Source organism: Nannospalax galili, unplaced genomic scaffold (assembly GCF_000622305.1).
Source record: "Nannospalax galili isolate Female #2095 unplaced genomic scaffold, S.galili_v1.0 scaffold281, whole genome shotgun sequence".
Lineage (NCBI taxonomy): Eukaryota > Metazoa > Chordata > Mammalia > Rodentia > Spalacidae > Nannospalax > Nannospalax galili.
The window spans coordinates 4,142,344-4,161,558 of NW_008349068.1; the positions used below are offsets into that span (position 1 = coordinate 4,142,344).

General features: G+C 38.8%; 2 protein-coding genes across 2 annotated transcripts in view; one reads left to right on the top strand and one right to left on the bottom strand.

Moving 5' to 3' along the window:
• Nucleotides 1–7,947: 7,947 nt before the first annotated feature.
• Nucleotides 7,948–12,382, top strand: Fam237a (family with sequence similarity 237 member A). The gene is made up of 2 exons (XM_008846182.2): nt 7,948–8,356; nt 12,150–12,382. The coding sequence occupies exons 1-2, from the start codon at nt 7,948–7,950 to the stop codon at nt 12,281–12,283; spliced, it is 543 nt and encodes a 180-aa protein (XP_008844404.1). The 3' UTR covers nt 12,284–12,382.
• Nucleotides 12,383–15,428: 3,046 nt separating this feature from the next.
• Nucleotides 15,429–19,215, bottom strand: part of Dytn (dystrotelin) — an 85,191-nt gene continuing 81,404 nt past the window's right edge. Inside the window, 1 exon segment of the mRNA XM_008846257.2 lies at nt 15,429–15,526. Within this exon segment, the coding sequence (XP_008844479.2) occupies nt 15,429–15,526 (98 nt within the window).

Below are 19,215 nucleotides of genomic sequence, written 5' to 3' on the forward strand. Positions count from 1 at the left end.
AAGAGAAAGCACTGATGGATTCTAACACTCTTCAAAAAATTTGTTTTCTTTTTTAATTTTCTCCAGTCCTTGGGAGCAAGCTGCAGTCTCCCCACCCCTCCCCTACCCCTCTTGTGCTCAGTCACTCTGTTTTTGAAGTCTCTTTTCTCAACATGATGGTTCTCAACATGAAATAACCTTGAGCAGAGTACAACAGGAAAAGAACCTCGACTCTTCTGTTCTAAATTCATTTTGATCTGTCCTTGTCTCAAAACCTGTGGACTCACCACCACTGTGCTCTGTGGGAAAAGAGAAAAGCCTCCTGCTCCCTTGGCTCTGCTGGAAGCTGTCAGTGCTGGGCCCCTGTGTGCTAGTGCATAGAATTCTAGCTTTTTTCCTCTTTTCTCTGTATATTGGCCTCCAAGATTACACTGTGTCTCCATGTGAATATGGAGAGTTAGCATTTACCACCATGTACCTGTATACTCCCTTGTTTAATAAAAAGAAAAAAAAATGGGTATAGAAGATCAGCAAAGGGTGGGTTTGAAATGTTTGGGTTGGTTAAGTGGGCATTTTGAGAACATAGCTTCTCCTTTGGCATGTTAATTGTGGTGTTTAACAGACATCTTTGCAGTTTAAGATGACACTTTTAAGATAAACTTCTCTCCTCATGGTGGCCTGAACCCTGCTACTCAATGAAAATTATCAGAACCTGTAGGATTTTATTTCCAATTGACATTCTCTATTGGAATTTTTTAAATTATCTATTTAATAACCACATACTTAGAAGAAGCATTTCATTACATCAGCATTGACATATTCAATAACAATTTCCTGAACTAAGATGCATCTCTTTCAAAATTGGCTGTAAATTTTCAGGTTTATAGTTGAATTATTACAGTTATACAATATTGTACTCAGTATAAACCCTATAAGACACAAAATTAAATGAGGTTTTAACCTTTAAAAAAGAAAAAGATTTCTATTTCATTACTAAAATACAGAGATTCATACAGAAAAAATTCATTTTTAATGCAATTGACGTTAAGATGTTTGCACATGCATTTCTAATCTCTATATATCAGATTATTACTAGTCACAGTCAGTTACTTTCTGAGCTCCTTGGCATCTGAGCATGGATATAAAGTCATCAGGTAGATTTCAGTGATAATGTTTTCCACATCTACTAATTATTAAGAAACAATTTTTATGCTTTGAAGAATTTTTTTTAATCATTATATATTTTTAAAATTTTTAATAACTACATGATTAGAAGAAGCTTTTCACTACAGCTTTAACATATTCAATAACACACTCCAGAGCAAGAGTACATCTCTTTCACAAGTGGGTGCAAGTTTCTAGGTTCACAGTTGAATTAATATAGTTATATATTATTGAACTCAGTATAAGCCCTGTAAGACATAAAATTGGATGAATTTTTAACCTTTAAAAAAGATCTCCATTTCATTTTAGAATATATTGTTCCTTGTAGAAAGACTCATTGTTTTTGCTACTAACACTGAGATGTTGGTGCATGCATCTTTAATCTGTAAGTATCTGATTATTACTAGTCATAATCTGTTGCAGTTGGGTCCTTGATGCCTGTGTATGTCTATGAAGTCATGGGGTAGATTTCAGTGGTATTGTTTATCACCTCAACTAATTAGCATGATTTAAATTTCCATGCTTCCTCCTCAAATATAGTACATTTTAAAAAAATTTGTTGAGGGATTTTTTTGTGTGTGTGTGAGTGTATCACACAGAACATCCCAAACCATCTCATTTGATTATACACTCACTTCCCAGATAGCACCCTCCCATAGCCTCCCTCCCCCCACTAGAGCCCTTATCCTCTGATATCCCTGCTACTGTCTGCTGTGTTGTGAACACCCCCAGCCATTCCCCACTATTTGCCCTTCTGGTGAATCTAGTCAGCCTATCTAGAGGTCTTTGTTTTAGGAGGGTCAGCTGTTCCTCATCTAGCAGTAATTAGTTGTCAATATTCCTTTAGATAATATTGGGGTCTGCTGTTCATTTTCCCAGTTCCATGCTGGATTACTGTCTGGGAGTCCCTTGGGCCACCCTGGCCAACAACTCAAAAGAAGGTATCACCTGTCTGGCATTGTTGCTTGTTATGTAGCCTTTAGCTATGCATGTGGACTCTTAAGAAATTATATTGGCCCCTTTAATCTTTGGTTATACTTTCCTTTTGGGTGTTTAAGGCCATACAGTTGGTCCAGATAAACCAATCTATTTTTACTCTTAAGGTCATTTGAGGATCTGTTCCTCAGGGGTCACATGGGCTTGGGAGGAGCCCCTGGCTCCTTTCTTTTACCAGTTCTGCCTATGTGAAGATAAGTCAAAGGTTCTGCTCGACCATGGCTGGCTTTGCTTGGAAGTATGGAGGAAATGATTCCTCTGTGTTTACCCTCCTCTTTGTGGACTGGACACTGGTTCAAGTCCATCTGGTGGGGTCTCCTCGGCCTCCTTGATCAAGGGGACAGGAATTTTGTTTATTTTTATTTTTATTTTTTGTTTTCACTGGAAAGGAAAGAAGATGATGTTCTGTTTTAGACACTGAAAGTGTACAAGTTGCTTTGTTACAATAAAACTAAATGTGTACACAAAAAATAAAATATTTAAAAATATTCAAACAAGTGATATCTTGATTTTAAGTGCAAATTTGTATGTTACATTTATGAGAAAACTTTAATTATGGGTTGCATTTTAGGGTGTCAGTACAAAAGTTTAACTAAAACTCAAAATTTCCAGTGCCAAGTAATAACTCTAAAGAAAAAAAATCTGAGTAGACAGCATGTTGCTTTCAATTTTTTATTTGTGAGACTCTTTATTTCCACTGGTAAGAGCACTCTGGCTGGGGGAACGTCTCACATCCCAAGTATCTAGGAAATGGAGATGATCATTTAATTCATTTTCTTCACACTTATAGGCAAGGTGGAATTCAACAGTGGTGGCCCTTATGTTCAATCCTTTTAGCCCTTCACCTCAGTAAAGTCAGAGGGCCTGCCCCACCTCTACAATTGCAATCTTAGTCTCTCCATCCTGACCACAGGCCCTCTGATTGCCAGCATCATCTCCTTACTCCCTTTATACCTGCATGCCTCATTTAGTGAAGCCTATAGTTTCCTTCATGTCCTCCTAGTCTTTTATCTTTCTAGCCTGCCTCTTTTGTCGTTCTAACCTGCTTAGATCCTTGATTCCCACGTATCTTCTTATTAATCAGCATCTTGCCCCTAAATTTAACACTGAGTCCATGTCATAAGGATTATTCTTTTTATCCAGTCAGTTGTGCAGTTCAGGAGAAAAAGAAAACCCTTAATATTTGTCAAATATATACAGTATGTAGCATCTTTCTGAGTGTTTTCTGTGTATGATCTCATTCTTTCCTCAGCATGAAAGAGATTTTTGTCCAGGCAAATAAATGGTTTCATAAGGGTTGATCACATTGTTCAAAGCATTACATCAAGTCAAAGATCTCATCAATTGTCAACATCTTGATATTTTTAAAAAGTAAAAGAAAACACTTTAAATATAATTGTAAGGTGCCATCTGTTGACAGATATATGTGACTTTAGTAGTGTCAGATGTGCAAAAAAGTGCATCTGAGAATCAATGAAATATGAAAAGTGAAAGACAAATGGTTGCAAATCCAGGCAGCTAGGATCTAGAGCTCAGCCATCATCATTTTGATATTCTACCTCATGAAGCCATTCAGGCAGACAAAGTAATATATTATAAATTCACGTCTCCAACATTATCTGAGTCTTTAGCCTTGTTCTTCATTCTGTCTTCTCTTTCCTTCCTTTTTTCTGTTCTTGCCTGCAGTGATTATTCCAAAGCTGTTCTCCTCTCTGTAGACTCCCCACTTAGCACTTACCCTCCTTTAGTTTTTAGTCTTCATTGAGAAAATTGAGGCCATCGGTCACCATCTGTCTCTCTCGTCTTCCTTACAACCTATACACATCCATGCCCACAAGCTGCCTTTTTTCTTTCCTGTTTCCAAAGGCAAACTGTCGGTCCTTCTCTTCAGTGTTGGCCCTTCCTTTTTTTTATCCTGACCCCTTCTTACTTTTGACATTATCAGTTGTCCTTTCGTGATGCTCAACCTCTCCTTCCCTGTTGGTTTTTCTACCTCACCTGTGAATTTGAGCAAGATCCAAACCCCAACATCTAATTCACTCTTTCTCCCTCTTCATGTAAAAACTTTGCAGAGGAAGTGGCTCAGGTGCTGTCATCATTTACTAACTTTTCATCTTGTTTTTATCTACCGCAACTTCTTTCCCAATACTGAGATGAAATTGCTTTATTAAAAGCAATTCTCATCAGTGACCTTTTTTTAATCTAATGGAAAATTATTTCTCTTCATTTTATTGACACTCTTTACTGAATCTGTGTGATAGACTGATCTTTTCCTACTTTGTAAAAACCTCTATTTCATCAGCTTCCACACTCCCTGATTCTTCTGACTTCTCTGTTCCTTAATGACTTAACTGTTGTTGGCATTTCCCAAATTGTGTTCTCAGGTCACTGTTCACCCACTTACCATGATTTCTTATTATTTGTATGAATGTTTTGCCTGCATATATATAAGTACACCATGTGCATGCCATGCCCATGAAGGCCAAAGAGGGCATTAGAGCCTCTGGAACTGGAGTTACAGATGGTTGTCAGTCATTAAGTGGGTGCTGGGAACTGAACCCAGTTCCTCTGCTATAGTAGCCAGTGCTCTTAACCACTGAACCATCTCTCCAACCTCTAACTCTCCATAATTTTTGAAGGTTTAAACAGTGGCCTCTATGTTGATGAAAATCCAGCCTTCTTAGCCCTGGGTCTCTCGTACTTTTCTCTAGCTGCTGATCTCTGCCTGCATCTCTCATTTTGGATGTTACCTCTCTCGACAATCATAGGTTCAGGGCCGACAATCTTGCTTTTTCTCTTCCAAACCTATTCCTCAGATCATGCTTCCTCTTAGCTGAAAGTAATACTATCAGTTATTTGGCCTCCACCTTGGCATTGACTTTAATATCTCTCTCCTCATATATAGTCCATCAGTAAGTCTTGTCTCTTCTAGGATAATCCCAGTCTGGACCTACCTTCCATCAGATCTCCCATGCCATTCTCTATATGCCTGTGCTCACAGGCTGTGCTAAAATGTTTATTCTCCAAAAAGATGTGAGTTTCTTGAAATTCAGGAAGCAAGACCAGGGCCTCACCCTTTTCTTTTCCCACACTCCTCCCTAGAGGGTAAACAAAAACAGACATTGGTTTGTCCGATTTAAGGACTGAGGAGCTGAAGCACACTCCATTCAGTTCAGAGAAGGGAAAGCTCAGCGCCCCACGGGACTCTTCGTTGCTTCAGGCTGGTTTTCTGTGGCTACAATAAATCCCACTGTAAAGCCCTTGGCCCTTGAGAAGGTAACCATGGATACTGTCAAGCTGGCACAAAAGCCCTCAGTTACTACAACAGTTTTTTAGGATGCCGAGGGGATCTTTAGGAAAGACTTGGGAAAGGAGTCCTTTTGCCCAACGTTCTAGGTTGGGCTGGGAGTGTTTCAGATAAGGCGGGCACCAAAGTCCAGTGAAGCCCTAGAGAAGCAACGGACTACATCCTGGGACTAAGATTTTAAGGAGCTGTGAGAACAGAATGGAATCCCAGGAATTTTCTTTTCTTGGAAGGTGGGGATCCTACAGCAAAATCAGGTGGGGCCAAAGATCACAGGTCTCCTAGCCCTGGCCAGCGGCTCTAAGTTCCTATGTCTCTGCCCCACGGTACATCCCCTTCCCATCCCCTTCCATCTGTCCACTCTAGGGCCTCAATAAGGTAGAAGAAACTCACACCCAGGGCACCTAGGGGGACACTGCATTTTCTTAGAGCCTTTTCTGACTGGAGTCGGGAGGGAGCCCTTGTTCCTTCTCCCGACCCCAAGATCTCACGTTCTCACACCCCTGTAAGCTCAGATGAGCTGGTGCATGGAAAGCAGAGGTTAAGGGACCTCCACTCTTCCCCAAACATGCGTCTAGCGAGCTGAGTGAGCCCCAACTTCGCAGTCCCGCGACAGCACTGCGACTCTGGCTCTCGAGATGGGTCTTGGAAGCCCAACCGCACAAAGGCTGCTCCGGTGGAGGGTGGGCGTGGGCAGGGGTGGAGTGGAGGGTGGGCGTAGGAGAGGGCCTGCAGCCTGGCCCAGTCACTTCCTAAAGCAAAGCTTGGGAGAGGAGGGACGAGCAGGGCGCGGGAGAGCGGGAGACGGACTCTGAGGCAGAGGTGGCGGCAGTTTGCAGGCGCTTTGACGTAGACTCTAAGAGGCGCGGAACACTCCCACTGCTTAAGAAGCGCGGTGGCATTCAGGACGCGGAAGCTGGGGACAGTCGCCCGCTCGAGGAGCAGCCTGAGCGCTTCCTCTGGGCTCTCTCAGGGACCCGAGTCAGGGCACGGGAGGTGAGTGCGGAGCGGCACCCTGCAGACCCGGAGCCGAGCCGCGGAGGGAGGAGGTGAGTGGAGACCCAGTGGGTCTGGGCGGCTCCGCCCCGGGTGGGCGAGGCAGTCAGAGCAGGTGTGAGGTCGAGATTTACCAAGCCCAGCGCGGGGCTCCCAGGACGGCGCATGGGGGCGGGGGGGGGGTGGACTCCTGCGTTAGGGAACTTAATCTTTTTGAAAAGAAGGGAATCGAATGGAGTCTTTATTAGCAAGGTTAGCCTGAGCTCCCGGGAAGCCCAGAACACACCAACTTCAGAACCCTGGACAGCACCTCTTCCTTTGTCTACTACAAACTTGACGTGAACATCAAATCTGCATTCTTTGAAACCTTTCTGTGTGACTATGACATTTTAGTTCAATAAATACAATTTTTTCAAGCAGAGCTAATGTGGAAATGAAGTAAAATTCATCCCTTTTTTTGAGTGATTTGCTGTTTCGAACATATGCCTTTAGACTAGGATTATTTGTATGTTCAAATTCAGTTGTTGAAATACTCATTTAATAGCCCTTCTGCCGTGTAGAGGAGAGTCTGCCTTCCGGTGTTACAATTACAAAGTCTTTTAAAGATATTTTTTTTCCACAAGTCTTCCTGAGATACACCTTAAAAGAAATACAAACCCAGAAGTGAGTAGTGTGTATCTTTCCTGTTTTTTATGTTGAAGTTGTTTAAATGTGATATGTATTTCGTATGGCTGGAGATCAGTCAGATAAACTTTTAATCTTGTGGGGAAAAGAAAATTTCCTTAATCTCAAGGGCATAATTTCTCATTGCACTTGTCTGAAGTGGCACTAAGAACCATTTACAGGTGACCTGTGGCAGTTCTGATAAATTTACTGCAACAGACACTGAGAGCTAGCAAAGTTGAAAGAGAAGCAAATCATTTTCCTTCAAATCCTTGAAATTCACTGAAGAAGAGAGAAATCAGAAAGCTTTACCTTCATTAAATTCATATAAGGATCACAGAGCATCTAGACATTTGTAAAATGTCTATCAGTTTTACTCTAATGGGTTGAATACATATTCTTTAGTTTCCAAATATAGTTATCCACACTTTCAGCACTGATCTTGTGTTAATTTTTATGATAATGTTTGTAAGGCTAACATCTTTTAAAAATTAAAGGCCACTGTGAACAGGAAAGCATATAAGGGCAAAAAGAAATTCTTAACTTCATAGAAGAATATTACGGTGGTTAAGTTTAAAATATAAAAAAAGTCATGTGGCAGGACTTAAAATATTCTTTTAAACTATATGCTTATGTACCAGGAAGACAGGTTCACTTATTCATCTTGCAAGTGAATACATCTTAGGAATGTTCTTGGTTGTACGCTGACTGGATTGGCAATGAGCCATTTAAAGTATGTGGGAAGGAAGCTAGGTTTCTTTGACTTTCAGGGGCACACTGACTTCTCTTACTGAATGGAATACCACCAGGGACTGACATGTTCCCATGTGTGCAGTTGCAGGGCCATGGCTGATCCTGGGAACAGAAGAGGGATCCACCACCCCCTGAGTCTCACCTGCTCCCTGCTCATTGTGGGAATGTGCTGTGTGTCTCCTTTCTTCTGTCATAGTCAGACGGACCTGCTGGCTCTTAACCAAGCTGACCCTCAGTGCTGGGAGTCCTCCTCAGTGCTCCTCCTGGAAATGCGGAAACCTCGCATTTCCAACACGGTTTCTGGCTTTTGGGATTTCATGATCTATCTAAAGTCATCTGAGAACTTGAAACATGGAGCACTGTTTTGGGATCTGGCCCAACTCTTCTGGGACATCTATGTGGACTGTGTCCTCTCCAGGAACCATGGCTTAGGAAGGAGACAGTTGGCTGGAGAAGAGAAAAGTTCAGCAGTGCAGCTACAGCATTCAGGGAGTAAACAAGGTGGTCCACCCCAGCTCCCATGCCTGTTGAATGGGTCTTTCAAGTATGAATGAGCTAACTTGTGAGGGATAAGGAAATGGCTTAGGGGAAGCTGATGTCACATATATTGCTCTCAAGAGGTGACTGTCAAGAGGTCTCGAGTAACAGAAAGATAGCTCTCCCTTTTGTATTTCCTAATAATTTCCTAATAGTTCTTTATGTCAACATATTCCCTCCCTCCCCCGCATGTTTCATGTGACCAGTAGTCAGGAAGAGTAAGAAAGACAAATAAGAAAAAGCATGATGCCCAAATAAAATGTAAAGGTAGAAGGTCTGCCCCAAAATCAAGACTAATTTTGATCATTAGGCTGAACATTGAAGTCATAACCTGGTGTTTACTTGCTGTGAAACTGGGAACATTTGCAGCATAAAATTCATTCTTGCCCTTTTTAAACTGAAAGCAAAAAAAAACCATTACTTCCAGGCAAATGAAGGGACTTCTTGAGAGGTATTTAATTGATGAAAACAAGAGCAAAAAATCAACCCGCATGCATATTCCTTCCATGTTGTTTTCTGAATAAAGTAAATAAGTAATTAACTTGCAGTTAGCAATTGGTTTTTGGTAAGCTGGAACATATACTTAAAGTGAATACTATACGCTAATTCACAGACAGTCTTCTCTAGGGCTGTAGAAGAAATGTTCCATGTTAAATTAGAATGTGAGCCCCCATAAGTAAGCAGAAAGGTGCCTGAATCCTATTCATCTTGATTTTCTTTCTTTTTGGGTGTCATTTCAATAAACAAGTTTCCGAACTTTGCAGCAGTACTGTTTAGGTATTCTTAGAATTATTTATGCACCAGTAGAAAACTGAGGCATAACTAATCTTTACATTTGAGCACTGAATTGTGAGAACTATTTTATGTTCCTAAAATTGCTCTGTTAAAATAGCAATTGGCAGTACTAGTTCCAGAACTACCTTTTCCTGAGATATTATAAAGCACTTAAAAATATATAGTTTGTTTTAGTTTCAGTAACTAAAAAACGTTATGATTTGATGAGCCAAGAAACCAGATAATCCTCTCCTATTATTTATAAATAAGGTTATTATTTTGCTAAGTGTAATGGTAGCTTCACACCAATTTTTATTTTTAGACGAAATATTCTCTCAGCAGATTTGCTACTAAAGTAGAAATATAGACTGAACATCTTTAAATGCTTATTACTAATATTTTAAGAATATTTTGAACTGAAGTGGCTCAGGCACCAGCATTGGTAAAGACCATACATTTACTTCTGTCTCCTGACAGTGTTCTGTAAAGCCCTGCCTCCCAGTCCTATCTGATTAGCTGTTAAATTCAAATCACTATGACATTTTAAAATCTTGCACTCTGCATTTCCCTGAGAAATGTCTGCAGAACAAATGAAGACATTATTATTTGTGTTCAGATGAACATGAAGGGAGACACTGCCCATATTCCTCCAAAGTTCCAGCTTTGGAAGTCTTTTCTTGTACCCCACTAGAGAGTTGTGCTGCAAACTTTAAGTTGCTTTGTGAATAGTTCAGCAAGTAGGAGTGAACATTTCAGTTTATTGAAGTTATCTTAATGTTTGACACAAACAATTGTTGGAAGATCAGGAAATGAGATTTTTCATTTGGTTGGCATAATCACACTAAAAAAGAGTTTTTGGTCAAGAAGATACATGTTCAAAAGTTAAATAGTTACAGGAACACTAGCTTCCCTTTCAAGAAGCTTCATTTAGTCTCTAGTGGTTCAGCCAGGCTCTGGATGTACCAGGGTAGATCCACTAATAACTTTTTGCTTCTTATTCCTGGGGATGATGTGTTACAAAGTTGAAAGGGAGGTGAGGGTGAAGAGTGTTAATCTCTGGGATTCACAGGAAACCATGGCATCAGGGTGGAAGGATAGAACCAAAATTACTGTGTACACAATATACAGAAAGATTTTGTTTTTATGTCTTTAAAACTAATCACTTTAAATCCACTTATGAAAACTTATTGTGATTCATGATTTGTTAAAACATGTAATCTTTGTAGTTTTGTATGTGATATATCATATTTGTTAATATTGATTGCATCAAAAAAATGAAAACAAGAGATGTCAAATAGCCATGGAACTTGGGGCAAATTAATTTATGTATTTAGTAATTATTGGTTTTTCCATCTGAAAAAAAGGGGCCATGGGAAGAATTAGATGACCTACAAAATCTCTTCATGTTCTCTGATTATTTGAATGTTCTATGATTGTATAAAAAAGAAATGTATGAAAGACACTTACTTAACTCTGGAAAGACGGGAAGAACTTAACCCTAAGAAGAGTTGACTAAGCTGAATTATGACTGGGACACCATGGCTATTTATAACAATAATAAGCAGGAAGAGAAGAGGCCAGAATTGAGAACTCTAAAAATTCTGAGGGCTACAGATGACATATGAGAAAAGATTCTAAAGATCATTGTTAGTCTATGAAGGCAAAAAATTAATAGCTGAATAATGATGTGTTTGAAGGAAGACCTAAACAGGATCTATATACCTTCAAAGAAGAAATAGAGTTCAGCCTCATTCACAAGGTAGTAAACATTTCTCTTCAAATGAAAAGATTTTTAGGTATAACCTTGTTTGTGTCAAAAATGATACTTGCTTCCTTCAATAAGACTTGCTCTTCCATTAAGGATGGAAAAAATGCCTTCCTGGGACTAGTAAGGTTTTTTTTTCTAGAAAAATAGTGATTACTTTTCTCTGTGATGTGAAAAATTAAAGTTTTGATATTTAGAAGTCTAATGTGCTATTGATTGTATGAGGAAGCCAGGTAAAATTTAGATTTATAATCCGATGATATTTTCATTTGGTATTCAAATGACAAATGTTTATAGTCTTTATTTTATTTTATTTTTTAAATTTAATTAATTAATTAATTAATTTTTTGGTCTTTTTGAGACAGGGTCTCCTTGTAGCCTTTATTTTAAAACACCAGACACAAGAGAAAACAAAGCTTCTGAGATATACATAGATTCATAAATGTTTGATTTTCTACTTTACTCATTCTAAGAAATTTCCTGTGCAATATATTCATCAAGTACCCATCTATAACTTAATTCTGAGAAGGTACCCAGAAGAATAGTCAGTGATGCAGCACAAAGCTCTTCATTCCAGTATCATTTACCGAAAAACAGGAAAGAATCCAAATGCCCCAGAATAGGGTAATAGTTAAACAAATATAGAATATATAGAATAAAGTGTGTGTCTGATGTCAAGGCTATCTCTGGAAGATTCTATTATTGGTGATTTAAAGTGTCCTTTAGATTTCTATATTGAAATGATAAAATGACCTTTTAAACTTTTTTTTTTTTTTTGGTTTTTTGAGACAGGGTCTCCCTGTAGCCCCAGCTGTCCTGGGACTCACTATGTAGACCAGGCTGGCCTTGAACTCACAGAGATCCGCCTGCCTCTGCCTCCCTAGCACTGGGATTAAAGGCATGTGCCACCACGCCCGGCTGACCTTTTAAACTTTTAAAATCATACAAAATGATAAAATGACCCTTAAAACGTTTAAAATCATACATCTTAATATGATTTAATTGACAAGAATTCTAAATAATAATTTTTAAATTTAATTGTATATGTAAACTGCATAGGACAGAAAACATCATAAATATAAATTTATCTATACGTGTCTACAGTGTATAATAAATGGTGATAGTAGACTGTCAGAAACATCAATTTTGTTCTTTTAAGAAGACTAATTAGCCTGGATATAATTTAGGGACCTTATGAAGTTCTTTTTCTACTTTCAGGTGTATATTCTCAGCGCCTAAGAACCCCTTTCCTAAAGAAGAAAGAATTGATTGAAGATTTGATAAGCATGCACATGCGCGGGAGTGGGTCTAAGTTCAATGGAAAATTGAATCTGGAAATAAAGAGAAAATAAAACTAACCTCAGAGATGACTCAACCCTTGGAATTAAGAATATATGAATATTTTCCTATTAATCATCTATTTTATTTTAAGTGGTGGAAATGTTTAGAGAGGCTTATTTACAGCTTCATTCTTTTAGGTTGAACCTTTCTTCACATGATGACCATTGCTTGACCATGCCACTGTCTACAGGACTTAAGAACTTCTAAAGATGACCAGGATTGGGAGACTTTGCCTCTGTATAGTCATTTGATCATTAGTTTGGGGATGCTTGCCATTATTAATGAACTAGAGTGACACACATTTAACTTGAATAAGCTGCACAAATTGCAAGGCATCAATCACTGCACTGCTTGTATATTGGCATGGAAAGACTATATGTTTTAATTACCATTATATATATATAGTTACTCATGGTCTGTGAGAATATTTTTGAATAGTGAATACAAAAAGCACTCTAATGAAAACAAAATTAATAAAATCTTTGGACCCCAAGTTATTGGAGTCTCTTTATTTACATCTTTAATATTAGTGCTAATCTCCAATAAGGTAGCAGAAAAATCTCCAATAAGATAAGAAGAATTTATCTCCATTTATGTTTATGCTATTTGATTAAATATTAAAAATCTGTAAATGGCTACACTTTGCTTTGAAAAGCGGAATAAAATGGAAGCGAAGATGATAAAAGAAGAACCTCTGAACAGTTTCTCCCTGAACAACGACCAGAGTGAGACCCACAGCAGTGACGCCAGCTAAAAGGTTTACTGGTGATCTAGACACAATGCTATTTTTTACCTTGAATTATTTCTATTTTTGTAATCATTTTTTATAACACATCATTGACAGGGAGTTTGAATTTCAGATATGACCAAATCAGCCTCAGAAAGTTTCACTGAAGTTTGAGGGCCCTCTTGAAGCCAGAGACGTTGTCTAAATAGGTGTTATCAGAAGATAGTTTCATCTGAGGCTTCCCTGATTCCTAACAACAGGGGATGGAACCCTGGGGGCAAGAGCTGCTGCTAGTGGGTATGACAGCTTCAGGCTTTAGATGCCTCGGAAAAAGAGAACGTTAAAAAGCTACCATTCTGACTACATTTCTTCACAGGATCATGATTTTATATTCACCTGTTTTCTCTAACATGTTTCATCATATTCTTCAAAATATTTTGATAAACTTATTACTTTGACATAAAGCTTGGAGAATGGAACCTGTCTTTTGTTCCTTCCTAACTCTGGCAATTCTACATTGGGAGTAGAGGTATGTTTTTCTATAAAGGGTCAGGTTGTAAGCATTACTGGTTTTGCAAGCTGTCCTGTGCCTGTTGCCATTAATGAAGTCTGCTGTGTAGACCAGGAAAAGCTATAGCAATAGGTATTTAAAAGGGCTGTGTTCCAATAAAACTTTGTCTATGGATGCTGAAATTTGGATCCATACAATTTTCAGGTGTCATAAATCATTTTTCATTTGTCCTTTCAGTCATTTTGAAAAATGTAAAACCCAGTTTCAGTTCACAGCCTCAGTTCACAGCCTGTCCAGAACAAGCAGGCTATAGACTACTGACTTGTGCTGCAGAGTGTACTTAACAAGCTTGCAAGGAATGCTCTGTGATGACACAGAGGAAAATGAATGTAATAAATGAGGAAATCTAAACAAAAACTAAAATAGACTGAAAAGAAAAATCTAAATATTGGAATGTGATGGCGCAGGAAAAACCTAGTCCTAAACCTGTCCTGACATTACTAGGAATGGTTGACCAGTCTTTCTGTAACATGGACTGCAGATGAAAACATTGGAATCACAGCAATATTTATTGAGAGAAATTATAGAGCAGTGATTAGAGTATAGACATGGAATCAGGGTTCAAATATAGCTTGAAGAACTGGCCACATGGTTTTGGGACCTCTGTATGTCTCATTTCTTTTCCCTATAAAGCAAGCTAGGGACTATGTAAACACATTGTGAGAATTAAATGTGTTAATACATATAAGATGTTTAGCGCCAGATACTGTTGTACATTCCTTTAAAATACCAGTACTTGGGAAGCAGAGCAAGTGTATTTCTCTGAATTTGAGACCAGCCTGCTCTACATATCGAGTTCCAGCCCAGCCAGGGCTGCACAGTAAGACCCGTCTCAATTAAACTCCAAAACAAAACAAAACAAAACAAGAAACAATAGCAACAAAAAATCAGGCTGGAGGGATGGCTCAGGGTTTAAGAGTGCACACTGCTCTTCCAGAGGACTCAAATTCAGTTCCCAGCACATCAGCTGGCTCACAACTGCCTGTAACTCTAGTTCTGGAGGATCTGACACCATGTCTGGCCTCTCCAGGTATCTGCACTCATGTGCACATGCACACACCTACACACAGACACTTACAACAATTAAAAAAAAAATAAAATCTTTAAAAAGATGGTTAGAAGCTAAGTGCTCTAATTATTAGCCTGGATATCAAGATAAGTTTTGGTTATAACATAATTCAACATGGGGGAAAGGGCCCACATAAATGCTTTGGTAAAACTCATCAGATGTTGGATTTTTAGAAAAAAAACATTTACATTAAAAAATTGAGATACTTGTTTATTTATATATAGCTATGTTCATCCAATTTCCCATCATGAGAACATCTTTCATAACTGTATCACAATATCCCAACCAGAAAATTGACATTGATGCATTCTAGATTTTATTCAGATTTCATCAGTTTTACCTGAAATGTGTGTTGTGTGGTATGCAAGGTGTGTGTGTGTGTGTGTGTGTGTGTGTATGTGTGTGTGTTGTGTTTAGTTCTTTGCCAAGCCTGTTCTTTGATAGGAGCTTCAGACTGAGTCATCAATTCAGTATTATAAATGATACTTGAAGACTGTTGTTTTCATTCATGTAAATCACATGATTATTATTACCAAAGATTCAGAGACTGGCTAGTCCTCTGATAGAAGCTTAGCCACCTGGATTTGACCTGCTGCTGTGTCTTTTCTTTTCCTTCCTCTACCCTCACCCTTAAAGTTTTACTCTACACTGGAAAACTAAGATACATGAGTGGAGAAATCTAAAAACAACTTCAAAGTCCATAGCAACCATCTAACAGGAGTCTGAAGGCTTAATTCTTTTAATTCAGATTTTGATTGCCACACCAACGGGACTTTGAGCCTTTCACTTCTAGTTGGGCCCAGTGATTTGATCCACAAATGCAGAAAAGGCCCTGCATACCCGCTCTGCTCCACCATATAGGTCCATATTCACTGACTTGTATAGACCTGAAATCAACAAACAACAGAGACACTCAGAAATGCATCTGAAGAAACTTAAGGTGATCTTTCTGGTTAAAGCTCTTGCACACAGAGAAGAATCAGATCCAATCTTCCCTCAGTTCCTGAAGACAATGCCCTTTCCCTAAACTAGCTGGCAAATAAGATGGCCAGTACTTACTGTGGTCAGTCCAATGAATCCACCCAGGTTGGGAGTGCCTAAAGTACAGAAGAAATCTGTGGAGCCAGAAAGTCCAATCCAGAGTGCTGTCATGGAAACACTGAGTGTTCAACACCTGAAGAGTGTTGAGGCATATTGCTGCCCACCTCCCACCACAAAAGTTGGGTTCAGTCTATCTGGGGCCAGCCCAAGAATCTGTATCTTTAATAAAATTCCAGGTGACGCTGATGTGGCTGTTTAAGAAACCATACTCTGAGACCTACTCCCCTGCAGCTCCCTGATTAAAGGTTTGTGTTCCCTTGCCATCTATTGTAATAGATGTGCTATAGAACTAACAGAATTTGGCAGTTATTAATCAAAATTTTGATGTGTATACTCTTTACCCCAAGAGTTCTTTTTAAAAGAAATCCACCCATCATATTTACATTTAAGTGTCCCCTGGCATAGACATATGTATTAAAAGCATATTCACCAAAGCCTTTTAGTGATATAAATAATCAGAAGCAACACAGTTATACAGCACTGAATAATTTGTACATTTTACCCTGAGAAATTATCTGGCATTTAAAAACGATATCACTCAATGCCTGAGCCAGTGAGCCAGTGAAAGGAGCAAGAAGTTAGCATGATCCAACTTACACTGAAAAAGTAAGACACATAGATGCAGATACAAATGTTTGAAGGAAAACATTCTAAACTAATAGGAGCGGTCATCTCTGGGAGGCACTGAGGGTGAAGAACATGTTAATGAATTCATTTTTATTTAATTATGTTTTAATTTTTAAAATAACTTAGTATTATGTTTATTTTGTGTGTATGTGTGTACTGCCTGCATATATGTAAGTGCACCCATGTCATGCCATGCCTGTGGAAGTCCGAAGAGGGTATTGGATCCCCTGGAACTGGAGTAACAGTTGTTAGCCGCCATGTGGGTGCTGAGAATCGAACCCAGGTCTTCTGCAAGAGCAGCCAGTGCTCTTAACGGCTGAGCCATCTCTCCAGTGCCATAAATTCATTTTTAGAAGTTTCATTTGTCTTGAAATAGTCTTCTATTTTCTTTTTTCATTTCTTCTTTGCCCCATGAGCCATGCAACAATGTATTGTTTGATCCCTGTGACTTTACAAAATTTTTGTCTTGTTATTAGTTTCTACTTTCATTCCCTAGTAGTTGGGAAAACAATTGATTGGATTTCATTCTCCTTAAATTTGTTAAGACTGGTTTTCTGATAACATGTGTTTTATCCTGGGTAATGCTTCATGTGCACCTGAGGAGACTATGTTCTGTAGATTTGTTCCTGTCGCTAAGGCGAATTTGGTTTGTAGTGTTTTTCAAGTCCACTGTTTCCTTATTGATTTTCTGCCGGGGTATTCTGTCCATCGTTGAACGCAGATGACTGTAGTATCACATCATGGTGCTGGCATTTTCCCTCTCAGTTCACCAATGACTGCTTTATATATTAGGTGCTCTGAAGCTGGGTACGTGTTATGAGAACTGATCTATACTCCTGGTGAATTGAAACTTTGATCATTATTGTTATCATTCTCTCTTTCTCTCATGCCACTGTTTTGACCTAAACTCTATTTTGTATGATGGAAGCAGAGCTGCTTTTGTTCTTTTAGATTTATATGGAATATCTTTTTCTTTCCCTTCAGTTTTAGCCCATGTGCCTTCGGAGCTAAAGTGAATAATTTATAGACAATATACAGCTGGTTCTTGGTATTTTTTGTTTGTTCATTTTTCTGAACAGTGTGTCCCTGTAGCCCCAGTTGGCCTGAAACTCTCTATGTAGACCAGGCTGGCCTCAATCTCACAGAACTCCATCTGCCTCTGCCTCTCAAGTGCTGAGATTAAAGGTGTGGGTCACTGAGGTCAGTTTTTTTGTCCATTTTTTTAATCCTCTCAGCAGCTCTATACATTTGTTTAGGGACTTAAATCTATTTAGATTTAAAATTATTGGAAAAGAAGAATCATTCTGTTAATTGCCTTCTGCTTTACAGATAAATTTTGTTCTGGTTTGTTCTGTTACTGTCTTCCTTTCTGTTCATTTTTAAATTTTTATGATGTGATGGATTTTTTTCTTTTGAATGTCTTCTATAGACATTTTCACCAAAAGATTGACATCAAGTATCTTACATGGAAATGGTGTTTTTAGTTGCTAAATTACATTTGATCACACCAAAAACTTAACTTTTAAACCTTGCACTGCGTTTGCATTACTTGATATAAAATTCATGTCATTTAATGTTGTATGTCCATTAACATATTTATAGTTGTAGTCTTTTTACTACTTTTCCATTTTTGTACAATTTTTGAGAATTTCATGCAATGTATTTTAATCATATTCAGACTCCTGCTGCCATCTCCTCTCATGTCTACCTCTGCCTCCCTTCCCACCCATCACTTCATGTTTTTTTTAAAGGCCTATCTAGTTTGTGTTCCTCAAATGGTTTTGGATGTAGATCTATCTTCTGAAGCCTACCCCACCTACCCTGTGTCACACCCTTAAAGCAAATCAAGTCTCTCTCTCCCAGTAGCTGTCATTTGATAATAGTTCCTCAGTGAGGGCTGGGCTTCTTGCCCCCTTGCCCCCATGCTGGGTTTTTTGTCTGCCTTGGGCTTGCACTGTCTTGTGCATGCTGTCATAAGCACTGTGAGTTCATATGAGCACGTGCCCTGTTGTGTCCAGAAAACATGGTTTCCTTGTACCCATCTACCACCCCTGGTGCTTACAAGCTTTCTTCTCACTTTGATTTCTGAGCCTTGGGAGGAGAGGGTATAATATAGGTGTTCCATTTAAGGTGCAGTCTCTTATTTTGTGCATGTTGACCAGTTGTGGGTCTGTGTATTAATCATTATCTGTTTGAAGAAGAAGCTTCTATGGTGAAAGTTGAGAGCTGCACAAATCTATTGTATAATCATAAGTTATTAGGATTTGGTTTAATACCATGTCCATTTAGCGGAATAATAGCAGTAGATTCTCCCCTATGGCCTGTGACCTGTCTAGCCACATGTTCTTGGCCCTGATAACAGTGCCAGCTGTGGGATCCATCTTGTAAAGTAGGTCTTAAATCCAATCATAGAGTGGTTGGTTACTCCCATGTTTGTGACATTATTGCAACAGTGGACATATCTTGCCTGACCAGTTGTTATTGTAGCTCACAGAGTTCATAACTGGGTAAAGATGATTACTTTTCTCTTCCAGTTGGATGCACAGCACCTTCCAGCACCATGAAAGCTAGGCAGTAGAGATGGGGCTTTGAGGTCAGTATCAACTTGATTTCTCATCATTTTTTCTGTGATTCACATATGTAGTATCCTCAGCAGTAGTGTCTTACTGTCAAATTTTGGCAATAGCAAGTGCTGTTTGAGGGTTAATGGAGCCTTCTTGGTCAACAACTCCAAAAGAGAAAGCCCATTTCTGGCACTGAGCTTTTTATTGGTTAGCCTGTGGTGTTTGGTAGGGGCACTGCCCCCCCCCAATTATAGGTAACTCCATTTAAATTATACATATATATA